The sequence below is a fragment of the Lissotriton vulgaris genome, chromosome 1_1 (genome assembly GCF_964263255.1).
Source record: "Lissotriton vulgaris chromosome 1_1, aLisVul1.2, whole genome shotgun sequence".
In the NCBI taxonomy this organism is placed as follows: domain Eukaryota; kingdom Metazoa; phylum Chordata; class Amphibia; order Caudata; family Salamandridae; genus Lissotriton; species Lissotriton vulgaris.
The window spans coordinates 1,152,087,478-1,152,107,351 of record NC_141685.1 but is presented as its reverse complement, the minus strand read 5'-3'; the positions used below and the strand labels follow the sequence as shown (position 1 = coordinate 1,152,107,351).

Below are 19,874 nucleotides of genomic sequence, written 5' to 3'. Positions count from 1 at the left end.
TATAACCACGTGGGCCGGCCACGGAGCAAACTCAAATCGTATATGATGAGGAGACATTTACACTGTAGAGGAACGTAACGAGCGGGCCATTAGGTGACAAGAACAAAGGTGTCTAACAGTTGCGGAATCGGTGGACGTACATTTTGTAATTAAAATACGACAGGGCCACTTACAATAACATTTTCTAGATATACATTTGCGGGCAAAGAGTTACGAGTCCCATTTATACCGGCGCCATTTTGGGCGAGGCCGGGCAGGTCCAAGATATAGTCAAAATGTCTCCACCAACCATTGGCCAGACCAGAACCCCTTTCGGCCCTTTATGTTACAAGATGGTGTCTTCTATTCAGAAAATATTGGTGGCAGCATTTTGAAAGGAAACAGAAACAGCCGTTCTCCTAGTGAGTTTCACATTGTTACATTTAGGAAGAATGTTGAAGAGTAGTATGTGGAAAATCTGAAGCCATTTTTCTACAAACTCTCAATCAGACTTAGATGGAAAAAAAACCTGAAGAATGTACAAACTGAAAACCAATTTTTGTCTGTATAGCACCAACAGTAACGCTTGAGTCAGCTTTGTGTCAAGCCGCCATTTTCATTCAATCAATAGCGTCCCCCTGCACACATTCAGGGACCTGGTCGTGTCTTTAGATGAAACGCATTGTAGGAAAAGAAGCAGAAAGGAAAAGGAAAAAATTTCCGCCGGACCTAGTGAAGCTGCAGCAGGTGCAAATAAGCTTCAGACAGTCTTACAAGCACTGCTCAGAACTCTCAACTGAGGCACTCAACATCCAGGACTTGCCATTCGGATCTTAGCGCCTTGTATTTTTGTTTTGTTCTTGATGGAGGGGAAACAACAAAAAACAGGCATTGAAAACGGCTCAACTGGAGCAAAAAAAAAATTACTTCTTGGGTGCATTAGGGCATTTATGATTTTCGAATGCCGTATTCATCAGGTTGGTGCTCATGTTGCCACACCAGTACGGCAATTTGCTGGACACCACCTCGGCGCCATCCGGATCTCGGCGCGTTCGAGTCACTGTACCGCAACAGTGACCGCAATTCAGCTGGACACGCCGTCTTTCGGCGCAGCATTGTAGGATGGCCACACCAGTGCGGCAATTTGCTGGACACCACCTCGGTGCCATCCGGATCTCGGCGCGTTGTGCTGCCTTCGGCCTATTCGCACATCGGTCCGCTACTGACGCCGCCTCACGTGCCAACGGATTTTCTACGCTTTTTGTAGCCCTATGTCGCATAACAGGTCATGTGACTTGTTTATAAAACTTTTCATTGGTTCATTTTACTTTTGGTTTCCTAAAGATGGAAGGCTTGGTCATATGACCTAAAAATAACACTTTTCATTGGTTTAGAACATTTTTTTTTCCCAAACGATGAAAGCCCCACCTTGTTTCTGGATCATTCAGACTGAAGCTGGCGTCAGCATGAGAGCACCACCATCTCGTGGCTCCGTCGTGGTCATTCCGCGAGCAATCATGGCAGCCGCTCCCCACCGGAAGCCTGCGGGAGTCGGGGGCCCCCAAGACTTTTATACAATCTTCACGGCTGAGGGGACGCTTTTCGAGAATGGAGCCCAAGCCCTAGCAGGCAAGCGTCCGACTTCCAAGGTGTCCCAGGGCCATTTCAGTGGACCAGGCCCAAAACCGAAGAGCCGTCCGCCATTTTGACAGCCATGTGGCAGCCGCCTATCGCTGCACTGCAAGAGTGGGAGCAACTCCACAACATGGTGAGCGAGACGCTGTGGCCGCAAGAGCGAGCGCAACTCAGCTAGATGGCCGCCACCTGGGGAGACCCGTTCACGCCGCCTCCCCCCCCCCGGGCCGCCGCACGCCAATTTTCGGAGCAGCATTGTAGGATACCAAAACCAGTGCGGCAGTTTACTGGACATCACCTGGGTGCCTGTCGTACATGTTGTGTCAGCCATGTGACACTGGACACAGACCGCTACTGACGAGGCCTCCCCCCGCACCACCCGGGACGCCCCACGCTGTTTTTCTGTGCTGCATTGTAGGATCCCTAAACCAGTGCGGCACCCAGGCGACATCACCTGGGTGCCGTCCAGAACTCTGCACGTTGTGCTGCCTTGGGACTATTCGCACAACAGACCGCTACTGACGAGGCCTCCCCCCGCCCCACCCGGGACGCCCCACGCCAATTTTCGGAGCAGCATTGTAGGATCCCTAAACCAGTGCGGCACCCAGGCGACATCACCTGGGTGCCGTCCAGAACTCTGCACGTTGTGCTGCCTTGGGACTATTCGCACAAAAGACAGCTTCTAACCATTGTTGCTTTTTGTGTTAATAAATGTTTAAATGTTTTTAGTTTTTGTTCTGTTCATTATCGTTAAAAGTTAATAAAGTTTTATAATCTTACTTTGTTGGAGTGTTATCTATTTTTTGAAAAACGGGTGAATGGGGCCTTGAATCGGGTTATTGTCATGTGTGGGCTTTGGAAGTGTGCTGCTGCAGGATCGGACATTTCAAACTCAAATGCACGTTCTTTTTCTTACCTTTCCGAAGCATGGAGCGCAATAGCAAGCAGAGAAAGGGTGATGCACGTGTTGAACACTACCTGACCTGGCAAGTTGCTGGCAGTGCCCCCCCGCCCGCTCCTGAAAGAGGGCACACACACACCGCCGCCCCGAGTACTTCAGAAATCTTTAAAAGACCATGCGCTTGTTCATGAGGCTTAAATGGTTTATCACCTCTTCTAGAACCCCTACATCGACCCTCTGACGTTTCATGGAAAAATTACCATGTAACACAATACCAAGCCCTATCAGCTGAAACCCCCAAGGAATCGTGGGGCATATTAGCAAGGGGGTTTATCTCCCCTTTTTTGGCTTTAAAAACCATGAAAGCGGAGATAAAATTATTTCCCTATTATCAAGCTGTCGCTAACACCAGTTAGTGACACCTAAAAGGAGATAGCGACCATCTTGGGCCCGGCTTTGCATGTCAGTGATACTTATCACTAATGACATGCAAAGTGGCGTGCCAAGATGTTAGCGACTGGAAACAGTCCCTAACATCGCTACCTTCTATTACCAACTTTTGGAGATATTCGCACTAAGCGCGAATATCTCCAAAAGCTAACACCTGCCCTGAGCAGGTTTTAGCCATGTTATCCAATGGGAGGTGGATAACATGGCTAAGAGCATTAGGTCGATAATACATGAATATCGCTGACTTTTCTGCGATAATAGCAAGGTTTATCTGCGATAAAAATCGCCGATGTGCGGCGATAATTTTTGTCTCTAAACAAGTTATAGACAAAAATTATCGCTAGTTGTTAGTAATATGCCCCCGGGTTTTTGCTTGCAGAAATCGGGAGGCGGGAGACTAGCACTGAAATCAGTACTCACACGCCTGAATCAGGAGGATTGGCATGTCTGAATTCTCTACAGCTGGGGCCATAAACTACATCCGCAGGGGTAGGTGATAGCCTGGGACCAGCCTGGCATCTAAAATGGCTGCCGTGCACGACAAAATTGTGGCATTCGAAAAAAGGCAAGATGGCGCAGCCGCTGGAAGAGATGTATCAACATATATCAGCCTCCTCAGCCACCCTCAGGAAACATAGGGGATTAGGATACGTCTCCCGCACCCCCTTATACCTAGTAATTTAATTTACGAAGCACAAAATGGCGAATTCCCGTTTAGCTACCAGTTTGCGGCCCAGTTCGCGGCCCGTGAAGCGCTTCTACCGTGAAAAATCATTTTTTTTTTCTTTTCCCCACGGGTCCCTTTAATAACCCCAACAACATTCCTAGGGGGTCAAGAGGGGGATACCTTGCCCCCTTTCATTAAATTCACCCTTCGTTTTTCACCTCTTCTTCTCTCTCGATCCTACCGAGAGACAAGATGGCGGCCGCTCCGGACTGTCACGCAGCAAAAAAAAAAAAAAAGCTCACGCACAGCCGCTGGAAGAGATGTATCAACATATATCAGCCTCCTCACCCACCCTCAGGAAACATAGGGGATTAGGATACGTCTCCCGTACCCACTTATAACTAGTAATTTAATTTACGAAGCACAAAATGGCGAATTCCCGTTTCGCTACCAGTTTGCGGCCCAGTTCGCGGCCCGTGAAGCGCTTCTACCGTGAAAAATCATTTTTTTTTTCTTTTCCCCACGGGTCCCTTTAATAACCCCAACAGCATTCCTAGGGGGTCAAGAGGGGGATACCTTGCCCCCTTTCATTAAATTCACCCTTCGTTTTTCACCTCTTCTTCTCTCTCGATCCTACCGAGAGACAAGATGGCGGCCGCTCCGGACTGTTTAGAATGTTGACAGACACCGGAGAGCCAATCAGCTTTCTGCGCGCAAAGTTCCGATAAGCGAAAAGTAAGCGGACCGGATCGCTGCCCAGAGCGCTGTTACAGATATATATCTTGATTTAAACGTTAATTTCTCAAAAACTACTGGAGCACATATATTGAGACCTAGCAAAGGCACATCGGGCTAACAGTCCCTACAATTTTGCCAAGTTTCGTGCAAATCCATTCAGCCGTTCGAGCTAAAAGTGAGTCCAACCGCCCTATGGAAAAATGAATGGGAAAAACACGTTTTGGGACCCCCCTTTTTTCTCAGCCCCCCCTTGACGAAACCCCACCAAATTTTCAGGAGCTGCTCAGAAACAAAATGTGCCATTTTCCTGAAAATTTCAGCCGATTCCATCCACAAACGCCAAAGTTATTAGACATAGAATTTTCAAAAGTCCCATAGGGAATTAATCCTAACTATATATACCTACTGGCGATAGCCAGTAGGTAATATATATATATATATATATATATAATGACTATCCACAGCTCATTTCCGCGTATAAACCCGAGCCTCTCACAGTGATGGGCAATTGTTGAAGTCAAATCACTCGACGTGTTTCGGAGGCAACCTCCTTTTTCACGAGTATGAGTGCATGTAACTGACCAGTGTTATACAGATAGTGTGACTCACTTCCTAGTGATTAACAGTGGAAGCACTCTTACCCATAATGGGCATTGAGAATGCACTGGTGATTCCTGATTTGTACAAAAAGAAGGGCAGTACCTCTGCAGATTGTACAGTTGTGCTGTGGATAGACATATGTGTACTCCAGCTCATACTATCCATATTGTGCACTTTAGAAGCTAGTTGCTTCGCCTCTATAACATGACTGTAAGCAGGTCTCAAAAAATGTGAGCGCTGGGTTTTTAACAATCTCTTAGGATTTGGTATTCAATTAGAAACTTGGATGAGCGTGTAACAAAAGCTAAATACACCCACTGCCCTAGTACTATTGTATTGTATTGAATTTTGCATTCAGGCACCTAGGAAGAGAACCCATGCTACTTGTGACAACCCTCGCCTCTTCAGACCGTGGAAGAGTTATCCCAGAGGGCTTTAAAACCTCTTTTGTAGAGCCACAGATATTCGAATCAGACAATATCGAAGAGGCCCTTGCAGGTATAATTTGACAGTATCTAGTGCTGTGGACCAGTTAGCCCCTCTGAAACCCTTCCCTAGCACGCCTAGGCTCCCCCAGAATGCCTGGTATTCTCCTCTACTTCGTATCCAGAAACGAATTTGCAGGAAGCATGAAAAACGGTGGCGCCTCACTCATGAGGAGGACAAAGCTTGGATTCATGCGTCTCTGGCCGATTACCATGGTCAGCACGCAAAGCTCATATAGCTCTACAATTAGACCAGGCCAAAAATGACCCTAAGGTGCTATATCTCATTTTACAGTCCTTCACGAATCCCAGGGCGTGTGAGAATCGATGGTCCCTACACAAAAATTGTGCGATGACATTAGCACTTTCTTTATACAAAAAATTGAGTCCATCTATGATTAAATTGTCCAATCAGGGAAGCACTCTTCCATCACCATGATTCCCGTAGAATCTGGGCAGGCAGTCACTCAACTGTTGGGTAGTGTTCCCCTGGTGACAGAGGTGGAGGTTGAGTCACTGACTCAGTAAAATCTGGATCACCTCAGGATCATACACCGGCAACAATCACCACTTCTCTTGCCAGCCACCTGTCCCACTTCATTGCACATCTCCTCAATCTCTCCCTGCGAGGAGGTTTGGTCCTTTTGGAATGGAAAGCAGCACAGGTTATGCCTATCTGGAAGAACACCCAGGCCCGCTAACTGAGGTTTCCAATCTCCGCCCTATCTCTCTTCTCCCTTTCCTAGGCAAGCTATTGGAGAAACATATAAACACTCGTCTCTCTAACCATGTCGAACAGACGGCAGCCTTGATCCATCTCAGTCAGGCTTTCGCCCTAAATACAGCACAGAATCAGCCCTACTAGCTGTAACTGACAACATCAGGATGACCCTGGATAGAGGCCACTCCACGATTCTGGTGCTGTTTGATCTGTCCGCCAAGTTCGACACAGTTTCCTATAAGATCTTGCTCAGGAGGTTGGAGGAGATTGGACTCAGAGACTCGGCTCTCCAGTGGTTGACAAGTTTTCTTTCTTCTCGTTCTCAGATGGTTAACCTTGGCTCTTATCGTTCAGCTGCAACAGAATTGTCCAAGGGAGTACCACAGGGCTCTTGTTTGAGCCCGACTTTGTTTAACATCTATGTGGCTCCCTTGGCCAATCTGTTGAGGAGTAGTGGGTTCATCCCTGTCTCCTATGCGGACGTTACCCAGCTGCTTTTTCCATTTGCAAAGTTTACTCCATCAGTGCAGGCCACCTTCTCACTGGGAATGAGAAATCTCTCTGTGGATGAGGAGTAACTTTCTTCAGTGCAATGTGGGGAAGATGGAAATCATGCTCTTCGGAGAAACTCAACTACTGTGGACACCCGACTGGTGGCCCTCAGACCTAGGCACTTCCCCCCGTTCCAAAAACCTGTGCAAAAAACGTAGGTGTCCGCATTGAGCAGACCCTAACTATGAAGGAGCATGCTGCTCAGACAGCTGTGTCCTGTTTTCATATGTTGGGTCTTCTGCGTCGTATCCTTCCTCTGCTCCCTGACTCATCCAGGAAGACGTTAACCCAAGCGCTTATTTTAAGCCGCCTGGAATACTGCAATAGTCTTCTGCTGTCTGCCAATAAGGCTGCTGTTGATAGACTACAGGTTGTTCAGAATACGGCGGCACAATTGATTCTGAACGCATTCCCAAGGACAGCCTCTCTTTATCAGCTCCACTGGCTCCTGATACGCAAGAGAGTACAGTTTAAAGTCTATTGCACCATTCACAAGACCTTGTCCAATTCGGGCCCAACTATTTTGCGGATAAATGTATCCCCTGCACTCCTCGGCGGTCTCTCCACTCAGAATCCAAGCATCTCCTCGCAGTGCCTAGAATTAAATGTGCCAAACAAAGTGGGAAGACTCTATCTTATCTGGGTCCCTGTCACTAGAACAAGCTCCCTGTGCAACTAAGACAGTCCACAGAACATCTCCTTTTCAGGAAACAGCTTAAGACCCCTCTTTTCACCTCTGATCTCTAGCTGACCGTATTCCCTCAAGCAGCCGTTCACGAGCACAGAGATACCCCTTTGGGGATCGATTCTGGCGCTAAATAAATAAATAAATTATGCACAGGTCTGGTCAGCATTTCATGCTAGATGGCACCTTGATAAGAGTACTTTCAAGCATAGCTCAATATTGTCATAAATGTTGAAGATTTGGTGGTGTTACAAGCTGATTGCGGGCATTTATTTGATAGTACAGGAAGTGGTCACTGCCAGACCTTTTAAGGCTAAGAAAGTAGGAGCAGATAGCTTGAACACACACTGAAACTGTCTTTGAATGCAAGATTCAGCTTGTTTAAACGGTCTTTGAATGCAAGTTTCAGCGTGTTCAGTACAGGGTCTATATAGTCTTGCATACAATTATTTTAACTCTGTACTACTCTGTGTTGCCCAAATTGCATATGTTACGGCACATGCTTTTGGTATAAAATTTTTAGTAATTTCACAGATTAAGGTCATTCAGATAAAAATGCAGCTGGCCTTGATTCTGCTGGCTCAATTCCCAAAATTGGACCTTCTGTGAGAAACATTCCGTGAGCTCGTTGTGCGGCTTGCGAAACAAGCTCCCTACATTGAATGATGTAGGAGGCCCCTATCTTAACCGAAGGCTTGTGAACATGTCCTGCTGTAATTCAAAGTAGCATTTTAGCAGCCCAATCCATCTCAAACAGCGCCTAAAGGATATCTGGGCTAGATTTTAATGTCATTGAGATCAGATCTTGAATTAAAAAATGTATGCTGTTTGATCTCATTTGGTGGGGATTACTAAACTCATTCTACCCGTCATAATGCTTGTTGCTGACTTTATGTAGGTCTTGTATGTTAATCTTTTGAATGTAGGACTCGTCTAGAGGTAGCTGTAACCATGTCAGCAACCTCATGTTTCTTAAAAAAAATATACATCTATAGAAGCTTACTGGGGCATTCAGTCCGCTTTCTTAATCTGTTGGCCTGTTCAGGTGTCATTCACTCCTTGTTGATGCCCACCACAGCATATAGCATTGGGCAGTGGATGTGACCATTTCATGCATTGGCTGTTGGGTTCTGTGAGTGACTTCTTTTTGCCTGGTCACATGTGCACAGCTGCCTGAAAAGGAGTGCACTGGTTTGCCTGAGCTATTGTGATGCTCCTTTATTTTTACAGTTTGCTATTTTTGTACATTGAATGTGTTTGCCAAAATGTTTTTTGAGCTGCATGTTTGCCAAGGCCAGACCTTTGGCGTTACAAGTTTTTAATACAATTATAATATTTACACCATAATTGTGATGTTTGTTTATTCTGCTTAACCTTAACAGTATAATTGTTACCTCCATATAAATATGTTAATATTTTTTTTCAACTTTAGAGAGTAATCTGTATTCTCTTGTCTTTCAGGCCTGTCAGTGTTGTCTACAAATACCAAGCCAACGGTAAGTGCCTTAGTGCAAAACATTTTAATTAGGTTTCAGTCCAGTTGGCGACTGTGATTCGGGTAAAAAAGTAGCACGTTTCCCTAATACTGGATTAAAAATAAAGGATTTAAGAGAATTTGACCATTAAGATGTGTAAGACATTCCTAGACTCTCCAGTCCTTGCTTACAATTGGGTAACTCCAGGACTAGCTTAGTGAGAACAATGTTACAAAATACTGCTACATGTTCTGACAGGCCTGTAGGGTACTTAACATGTTGAGCAGAAGCCCTCCTGCTCCCAAATTCCCCAATGAGTCTCTGCTTCCACATGCTCACAGCAGGCTTCGGAGCTTTTCTGAAGGCCCTCTACTCCTGTACCTTTGTACCATGGATATTATGGCTGAATGAACATTCCATATTGGTCTCCATATTAATCTTTGTGCTCACTTTAATCTCTTGTACTGTTGAGTTCTCTTAAAGGAGCTGGTAACAAGTGATGGCTACATAGAACAGTACTATAATCTGCCCTTCTGATGGGTTTTGCCCCTGACATTTTGGATTAAAAGGAAGGGAGGCACCCCTTGATAAAACACAGGTGTCCAGATGAAAAGGGCAATATGAGTAAGACGTTGAGAGAACTTTAACACTGTGGCCACTTTGATCCAATGCACACATATGTACTGTTGTGAATTTAGGGTTCAGAAACATGACGATTTCGATTTAAAGGCTGTCTGGTGTGAGGTAGCAAAGTGACGAGCCAGTAGTACTGGGGTTTCCTGGGGTAAACTGGGTCAACCTAAGTAAAGCTGAGTTACCATTCTGTGTAAATCATTGGTGTTGGGTTGTTGTTAAAGCCACATCTCTGGATGGATAAATGAGAAAATGATCATGGTGATTTCCGTTCACTCAGTCCTCCTTCACAGCTCGCCAAGCATAACGCAACCAAAGTAATGATAGCCGAGGTACTTTCAAAGGCATGCTGTCACTTTAAAATCTGAAGCAGGCCCTTCACTCAAGTGTCTGATTTCAACCCCTACTCATACCTCATACATTAGCGCCCATTTCCTGACATGGTTTTTCCAGCATGAATGGTTGAAGCACAGAATGTGCACAAATATTGTGTAAGATACAGTTGCAATAAAAGGACAGCAAGGTCTAAAAGTGCCACAATCAACATGAAAATGTTTTCTTCACTTTGTTTATATATATCTATATATTCTTTTTCAACTCATTGAGCCTGACTTTAAGAAGGGGAAGCAGAGAGATCCTATGTTGACCAGACATTGAACACAACCCTGAGAAAAACCTCCTAAGCAGAAGAAACTACATTGCCCGAAAGACTTATTCGGAGGATAGTGTTGATTGTCCTTCTGGCTGCCCTTGGAATCCAGAAATTAAGTAAAAGATTCTTAAAAATCACTGATGGGATGAGCATGAGGTCTTTGGGGAACCAATAAACAAGGTTTCACAATTTTTAGAGATGCACGATACTGTACACTTGACAGTGGTAGCTTTAGCGGACCTGTAGGAGAGTAGGGTCTGCAATCCTATGATCACCCAGATTTTTTTGCTTTTGTTTCACTGGTTTACGACTTTCTCTGGCTGTGGGCCTGCCAATCAGACCCACAGCCTGGCTGTTCTCTTTCTAAATTACCTCATGTACCCTAGGTGCATCTACCAATTGGTACTGGGCCACCTTATCAGACCCTGTAACTCAGGGCATAGGTGTACCCAGGGCTGCCAGGGGCTGCAGCACGTATTGTGCCACCCCTGGCTGGCCTCCTAAATTTGACACAACTGGCTGCATGACAGCTGGGGCAAAGTCGTGTAATCACCCTTTGCTGTAGGTGTAGTATACCTATACCTAACCCTAAAATGGACACACAGATTCCTATCAGTCACTCCTATGGCAGGCCTTGACAATCCTGAAGGCAGAGTGCTTGGAATCGTGTGAGATGGTGCTCTGGCATGAGCTGAGCCTGTCTGCAGCTTGCGGAATCAAGTCCTAATAGCTGTTCCATGATATCGCATACCATATACTCTTAAGTGCATTATAATCCTCGCGGTTAAATGCTATCTTTGGTATTGCTTTATCAAAACATGTCGAGTAAGGTGTCATACGAATTGGAATACTAACCCCTCGCCAATTCTGGCGACGGGGTTAGCATTCCACCCTTCTAGAGGGACACGACATGTATGTAACTGTGAACCCCGGTTAAAGTTAACTGAAGCCTCAGCTCCACAAAATGGATGCTGCCACCACAGACACGAGTCTGACCCCCTGCAGCTGGGAGTCCTTCCAGCGAGGGGAGCCTGGACAAAGGGTTTCCTGTCAGGGGCGGTGCTAGCACCGTCCCAGACATGGTTTTGTGTATCCTGGGTAGGCAGGGCTTTACAGGAAGGTGACTGCTGAGTGGCACCCCGGTGCTCACTACGCATAGGCCGGTCTGAACCAGTTCCAGGGGCACACCAGCCCCTGGCCTGGGGAAGTCCGGCATGGCTGAGGGGTGTAACCACCCCCCACCTAGTCCCACCCATAGGCAGGACCTAGTCACCGGGTCAGCCCCCTTTTTTAGTATAAAGATGGGAGCGGGCCCCCTGTTAAAATTAGATCATCTTTGGAATCAAGATACCACTTTCTTCGAAAGGACTTCACGATTTCTTCTTCAAGATTCTCCCTTGTGGCTAAGGAGTAGTCACCCTGCATCCGCAGGCACCATCCTAAAGAACACTGCGGTCTGCTGCAAGTCCTTCATCACGAATCCGACGACCCAGCTCGACGAGACCCGGCTTCCCTGGCACCTCTGACCTCTACTCACCTCTACAGCCCAGCTGAGAACCGTGAGTGCGACGAGACCTCAAGGGACCGACGATCGCCAAGACTGCACGACATCTTTACTGCAAGCCCACCGTGTCCTCCACTGGTGAGTGCTTTGGGGTCCGAGAAGCCCCGACCCTGCGCAGCTCCAGCACCCAAGATCAGCCCCCCTGCATCTCCACGATCTGCGTGGGGCCCTTCTGCTGTTTGCTGTGCACCGCGTTGTTTGGCTACTAGCCGGCTGGCTTGTGGCCCTCTGAACGACGCCCAACGACTTCACGACTGCTGGTCTGGTTGCTCCAGGCTGGCCTTTGCTTCCTTCTTCAAGAGAGGCACCCCGGACCCTCCTGGTCCACTCCAGACGCCATTTTAGGTCCACCGCGTGGGCTTGAATTTGCCAAGGCTTTGTTGCCCAATCCTGGGTCCAGCGACGCCGACAGCTTCTATCTTCGTGGGACAGCTCGATCCTCCATCCTGGTCGCCGACAACTCCTCCTGGTCCGTGAGATCTTCGAGTCAAGCGTCACCCACTCACCTAGTCGAGGTGGCTACCATCCGGTGCCCTCCTGGTGCCCACTGACTACTGGCTAGTAGTCTCGAACTTGGTCCCCTCTGCTTTCAGGTGTCATCTATCTTCAAGATCCAGGCTTGGATCCGACTGAACTTTCTTCACTGGTCACCGGCCAGCATCTTTTCTTCCGGCTCCTGGTCCGTCTACGAGGATTCCCGACGTCTTTTCAGACCTATGCAGCTGCAGCCCCTGGGCTAGGTAACTTCGGCATTTCGGTGCCCCAGCATAGCCTCACTATCCAAGGGTCAGAATCTACTTTCGTTTTCTCCCTACCAGGTCGGGTTCGCCCGAGAACACTAACTTTCTAATTCCTAGCTACCATAGACTTTTGTCCCGCATCTCGCGTGAGAGTGCACACACTGCACCCGAGTCCCCTAGGCCTCCTAGACATAATCTAACGATTCCCTAGTCAAGTCCTAGCGATTCCAAAAGCTATTAGTACTGTACTTACCTGCTAGGAATTTCGCATTCCACTTTCAGAGTATATGGTTTTCCGTGCCCCTCGGGCATTTGTATATACTGTGCTAACTTAAGTATTTTTGTAAGAGTTTTGGTTTGTGCTTAGTACCCTGTCCTCATAAAGAGTACAGGGCTGTTGTGATCTTTAAATAAATAACTGTTTATTTTCATAACACTTGTGTGGTGTCCTTTCACTTGGTATTCAAGGGGTATATGTGTGGTAAACAGCTGGCTTAACGCGCCCTCTCGAGTCTTTAGCCTTAGACTGCTCGTATCCACGCTACTAGGATAGCTGGTCTATAAGGTTGACTTACAACCAATCATCAATAAGGGTTGCTGGACTGATACATAGTGTTCACTAGAATAGTGAGCACTGCATATCAGGCCACCTTCTCACATTGGTGAGCAGCGGTTGGGATTTGAGCTTGCTGTTGTTTTACCACACGTATCCTAAGAATATCTTGTTGAAAGATCACATAAGTACTGTTAGGTACACATAACTAAAGCTTAGAATACTCTGAGTTCTACTGAACCAGCTGTTGTAGCTCCTCAAGGCTTAGCACACCTTGGCTGCAACTCTTAGCAAGGGATCAGTAGGTAAACACATAGTGTAGGTAGGTGCATCACTTACACCACACTAGAAACAGTATGTCGGACAAAGGAGGAAACACTGAGGTTCCCCTTGTGTCAGTTGACCCTCCACAGGTCATCCCTTCAAGATATACTGCGCTTAGCTTCCATGAGTTACGACAAGTGTGTACCTCTAGGAAGATTAAGCAGGGGTCTAACCCCACAACTGCCTTTCTGATTGGTCTCTTAGAGACTCATGATGCAAGGAGGGCTGGTAACCCAGACCCTTCTAATTCAGATGGCAACATGCCCTCCTTACAGGGTCCCTTTGATGCCCAGGACCATCCTCTTCAGGAAGCAGATGATGCTGATGATGAGGATGATGATTTGGTATCAGGGGATGAGGCAGAAAAGGAACAGGTAGAAGTCAGCAGACTAACCAGGTCCAACTTAAGCAGACATGAGATGGGCACTAGGGGACCCTTGGGGCCACTCTCAGGTCAGCTTAACATTGGGAATGGACGAGATAGATCTCTATCAAGAGGCTCTATCAGATCCCTTCATACCAATGGCTCTCAACGTTCCTCTCAAAGGGGAATGACATCTCCCCAGAGGAGAATGTATGAAGCTAAGGAAAAGGCAGCCAATCTGAGGATTGAAAGGGAAGAACTTGCCCTGGCCAAAGAGAGGCTTGCCTTTGCTAGAGAGCAACAATTGAGTGGGACAGTCCCCACTGGTGGCAGCATTGTACCTAGCAATAGGGAAAGGAGTTTTGATACAAAACACCTTGGTAAGATAGTGCCCCCCTTTAAACAAGGGGATGACATCCACAAATGGATTACTGCTTTGGAGAGGGCCTGCACTGTGCAAGGTGTTCCCCCAAGTCAGTGGGCAGCTATCTTGTGGCTCTCCTTTGAGGGTAAAGGAAGAGACAAGCTCCTCACCACAAGGGTGGAGGATGCTAATGATTACCAAGTCTTGAAAAATGCACTGGTTGATGGGTTTGGCCTAACCACTGAGCAGTACAGGGTGCTGTTCAGGGATACCCAGAAAACTCAGTCTCAAGATTGGGCTGACTTTGTAGATTGTGCCACTAAGGCTTTTGAGGGCTGGTTGCTGGGCAGTAAGGTTACTGATTATAAAGGATTGTACAATTTGATGATGAGAGAGCAAATTTTAAACAATTGTCAGAACCAGTTGTTGCATCAGCATCTTGTTGACTCAGATCTGACCTCTCCCCAAGAATTGGGAAAGAAGGCAGACAGATGGGTTAGAACAAGAGTTAAACAGAACCAGGGCCAGAATCAAGGTGGTCAGAAGAAAGCAGACCAGAAGGGTAAGGATTCGAAAGGGGAACAAAATGACCAGAAGTCTTCGACAGGTCCCCAACAACCCAAAGAGGGTGGGGGTCAGGCTCCCCAAAAGAAGAAAGAAGGCCAATCTAAAAGGTGGTGCCAATACTGCAAAAGTAAAACTCACTGGTTTAGTGAGTGCACCAAGAAAGGAGGAGGGCAGACTCCTGCCACTGCAGCCCCTAAGGCACCTGTGCCCCCTAGTACAGCCAGCAGTGGTAGTGCACCTCCCAAGGGTTTAGTAGGGTTAACCCTGGGTTCTGAGGGGAGTGACAACTTAGTTGGCACCCTCACTCAGGCTGTCCTTGTCAGTACAGGGGATATGGATATGTCCCCTGACATAAGTCCCAATACTTTGGGCAAATACAGACAGACACCTTTTATTAATGGAAAAATGGCTCAGGCCTATAGGGACACTTGTGCCAGTGTCACAATGGTGACACCTAGCTTTGTGGACCCTGGACAGATCATGCCAGGTACAGAATTCCTGGTGACCAATGCAAGCAATGTCACTACCAATCATAGTATGGCAATTGTAGCTTTCTCCTGGGGAGGGGTAACTGGCCAAAAGAAGGTTGTAGTTAGTTCAGACCTCCCAGTGGATTGTTTGTTGGGCAATGATTTGGAGTCATCACAATGGTCAGAAGTGGAGCAGAGGACTCATCTGGAAATGTTAGGTTTGCCAGCACATGTGTTTGCTGTGACTAGGTCACAGGCCAGAAGATGCCCCACTGAACAGGTGCTGGATCCTGGAACAATGGACCAGACACCTTCCAAGAAAAAGAGCAGTAGGGTTAAGGCTGTGCCTTCCCCCTTGCCCCAGGTTGTGGATCAAGTCTCAGAGGAGGCTGACCTGCAGGAATTGAGGGAAACTGAGCCTAGAGAGTTTGAACTTGATCAAGTTGAATTCTTGGGTTCAGGGGGACCCTCAAGGGAAGACCTGGGGAAGGACCAGTTAGGCTGCCCTTCTCTTGAACCCCTCAGACAGCAGGCTGCTGCTGAGGCTGCTGGGAACGCCACAGGTACCCACAAGGTATACTGGGAAGATGGACTCCTGTACACTGAGTCAAGAGACCCCAAGCCTGGCATGACCAGGAGGCTGGTTGTACCCTTGTCTCAGAGAGGTTTCCTACTTACCTTGGCCCATGAGATTCCCTTAGCAGGACACTTAGGCCAGACAAAGACTTGGGACAGGCTTGTCTCACACTTTCACTGGCCTCACATGAATGAGGATACCAAGGAGTTTTGTCGCTCCTGTGTCACTTGCCAAGCCAGTGGTAAGTCAGGTGGCACAACAAAGGCCCCCCTTATACCAATGCCTGTGGTGGGGGTGCCCTTTGAAAGAGTGGGGATTGACATTGTTGGTCCAATGGAACCCCAGACAGCATCAGGGCACAAGTTTATACTGGTGGTAGTGGATCATGCCACCAGGTATCCTGAAGCTATTCCACTTAGGACCACCACAGCCCCTGTGGTGGCAAGGGCCCTAGTTGGAGTGTTCTCCAGAGTGGGCTTCCCTAAGGAGGTTGTCTCTGACAGAGGTGCAAACTTCATGTCAAGCTATTTAACTGCTATGTGGAAGGAGTGTGGTGTCAATTACAAATTCACTACACCCTATCACCCACAATGCAATGGGCTTGTTGAAAGGTTCAACAGGACCCTAAAAGGGATGATTCATGGACTACCTGAAACACTCAGGCGTAGATGGGATGTCCTGATGCCCTGCCTTCTGTTTGCTTACAGAGAGGTCCCACAAAAGGGGGTTGGCTACAGCCCTTTTGAACTTTTGTATGGGCATCCTGTGAGAGGCCCCTTGTGTTTGGTGAAGGAAGGATGGGAGAGACCTCTCAAAAAGCCTGCAACCAACATAATGGACTATGTACTTGGTCTCCGCTCCAGGATGGCTGAGTATATGGAGAAGGCATCAGAAAACCTTAAGGCCAGTCAAGAACTTCAAAAAGCTTGGCATGACCAAAAGGCTGTCCTGACTGTTTATCAGCCTGGACAGAAGGTGTGGGTGCTGGAGCCAGTGGCCCCAGCAGCACTCAAAGACAAATGGTCTGGGCCCCACACAATCCTTGAGCAAAAGGGAGAGGTCACCTACCTGGTGGACCTTGGAACTCCCAGGAGTCCCCATAGGGTACTCCATGTCAACAGGCTCAAAGCATATGTCGACAGGAAGGACATGAGCTTGCTCATGGCCATAGATGAGGGACAGGAGGAAGAGAGTGACCCTCTCCCAGACCTGCTCACTCAGAATCCTGATGATGGGTCAGTAGATGGTGTTGTCTTTTGTGGCAGCCTCTCTGAACATCAGCAGAAAGACTGTAAACAGGTTCTTCAGTCTTTCAGACGTATGTTCTCTCTGACACCCAGTCAGACCAATTGGTGCACCCATGAGGTTGACACTGGTGACAGCCTGCCAGTCAAGAGTAAAATCTACAGGCAGCCTGATCATGTTAGAGACTGCATAAAAACTGAAGTGCAGAAAATGTTGGAATTGGGAGTCATTGAACCCTCAGATAGCCCTTGGGCTAGTCCAGTAGTTCTAGTGCCAAAGCCTCACACCCAAGATGGTAAGAGAGAGATGAGGTTTTGCGTAGACTACAGGGGTCTCAATGCAGTCACTAAGACTGATGCCCATCCAATACCAAGGGCAGATGAACTTATAGATAGATTGGCTTCTGCCAACTACTTAAGTACATTTGACTTAACAGCTGGGTATTGGCAAATCAGGTTAGCTGAGGATGCCAAGCCCAAAACAGCATTTTCAACCCCTGGTGGGCATTATCAATTTGTGGTAATGCCCTTTGGTCTGAAAAATGCACCTGCCACCTTCCAAAGGTTGGTGAATCAAGTCCTTACTGGGCTGGATGACTTCTGTGCAGCATATCTAGATGATATTGCTGTCTTTAGCTCCACCTGGGAGGATCACCTGGTCCACCTGAGGAAAGTGTTAGAGGCTCTGCAAGCAGCAGGCCTCACTATCAAGGCCACCAAGTGCCAGATAGGGCAGACACAGGTTGTATACCTGGGCCACCTTGTAGGTGGAGGCCAGGTTCAGCCACTGGAGAGCAAAATACAGTCAATCAGGGACTGGGCTCCTCCAACCACCCAGACTCAGGTTCGAGCTTTCTTGGGCCTGACTGGATACTACAGAAAATTTGTCAGGAACTATGGTTCCATTGTGACACCATTAAATGAACTGACAAGTAAAAAAATGCCAAAAAAGGTTCAGTGGACAGCAGGCTGTCAAAAAGCATTCGATGACCTAAAGCAGGCCATGTGCACAGCACCTATCCTTAAGAGTCCAGACTACTCCAAACCATTCATTGTCCAAACAGATGCTTCTGAGTTGGGTGTGGGAGCTGTTCTTTCTCAACTGAATTTTGATGGTCAGGATCAGCCCATTGCTTTTATAAGCAGAAGGCTGACCCCCAGAGAGAAGAATTGGTCAGCTATTGAGAGGGAGGCCTTTGCTGTGGTTTGGGCCCTGAAGAAGCTGAGGCCATACTTGTTTGGCACTCACTTCAAGATTCAGACCGACCATAAGCCCCTCTTGTGGCTAAATCAGATGAAGGGTGAAAACCCCAAACTGCTTAGGTGGTCCATTTCCCTACAGGGGATGGACTTTACAGTGGAACATAGACCTGGTACTGATCATGGCAATGCCGATGGGCTCTCCAGATATTTCCACTTAGAACAAGAAGACTCACCTGGTCAAGGTTAGCTTATTGTCCCAAAGTTTGGGGGGGGGTCATGTAGGAGAGTAGGGTCTGCAATCCTATGATCACCCAGATTTTTTTGCTTTTGTTTCACTGGTTTACGACTTTCTCTGGCTGTGGGCCTGCCAATCAGACCCACAGCCTGGCTGTTCTCTTTCTAAATTACCTCATGTACCCTAGGTGCATCTACCAATTGGTACTGGGCCACCTTATCAGACCCTGTAACTCAGGGCATAGGTGTACCCAGGGCTGCCAGGGGCTGCAGCACGTATTGTGCCACCCCTGGCTGGCCTCCTAAATTTGACACAACTGGCTGCATGACAGCTGGGGCAAAGTCGTGTAATCACCCTTTGCTGTAGGTGTAGTATACCTATACCTAACCCTAAAATGGACACACAGATTCCTATCAGTCACTCCTATGGCAGGCCTTGACAATCCTGAAGGCAGAGTGCTTGGAATCGTGTGAGATGGTGCTCTGGCATGAGCTGAGCCTGTCTGCAGCTTGCGGAATCAAGTCCTAATAGCTGTTCCATGATATCGCATACCATATACTCTTAAGTGCATTATAATCCTCGCGGTTAAATGCTATCTTTGGTATTGCTTTATCAAAACATGTCGAGTAAGGTGTCATACGAATTGGAATACTAACCCCTCGCCAATTCTGGCGACGGGGTTAGCATTCCACCCTTCTAGAGGGACACGACATGTATGTAACTGTGAACCCCGGTTAAAGTTAACTGAAGCCTCAGCTCCACAAAATGGATGCTGCCACCACAGACACGAGTCTGACCCCCTGCAGCTGGGAGTCCTTCCAGCGAGGGGAGCCTGGACAAAGGGTTTCCTGTCAGGGGCGGTGCTAGCACCGTCCCAGACATGGTTTTGTGTATCCTGGGTAGGCAGGGCTTTACAGGAAGGTGACTGCTGAGTGGCACCCCGGTGCTCACTACGCATAGGCCGGTCTGAACCAGTTCCAGGGGCACACCAGCCCCTGGCCTGGGGAAGTCCGGCATGGCTGAGGGGTGTAACCACCCCCCACCTAGTCCCACCCATAGGCAGGACCTAGTCACCGGGTCAGCCCCCTTTTTTAGTATAAAGATGGGAGCGGGCCCCCTGTTAAAATTAGATCATCTTTGGAATCAAGATACCACTTTCTTCGAAAGGACTTCACGATTTCTTCTTCAAGATTCTCCCTTGTGGCTAAGGAGTAGTCACCCTGCATCCGCAGGCACCATCCTAAAGAACACTGCGGTCTGCTGCAAGTCCTTCATCACGAATCCGACGACCCAGCTCGACGAGACCCGGCTTCCCTGGCACCTCTGACCTCTACTCACCTCTACAGCCCAGCTGAGAACCGTGAGTGCGACGAGACCTCAAGGGACCGACGATCGCCAAGACTGCACGACATCTTTACTGCAAGCCCACCGTGTCCTCCACTGGTGAGTGCTTTGGGGTCCGAGAAGCCCCGACCCTGCGCAGCTCCAGCACCCAA

At 47.9% G+C, this 19,874-nt stretch overlaps 1 protein-coding gene across 2 annotated transcripts in view; it reads left to right on the top strand.

Moving 5' to 3' along the window:
- SARNP (SAP domain containing ribonucleoprotein) overlaps nucleotides 1–19,874 on the top strand; it is an 852,488-nt gene that overhangs the window by 540,302 nt on the left and 292,312 nt on the right. Inside the window, exon 8 of one of the 2 annotated variants that reach the window (XR_015309775.1) lies at nucleotides 8,875–10,415. Coding sequence is in view for 1 of the 2 variants with exons in the window: in XM_086964011.1 (XP_086820137.1) it covers nucleotides 8,875–8,909 (35 nt within the window). In the remaining variant the exon portion in view is untranslated. The remainder of the gene's footprint in view (nucleotides 1–8,874; nucleotides 10,416–19,874) is intronic. The other variant, XM_086964011.1, reaches the window with a different exon arrangement.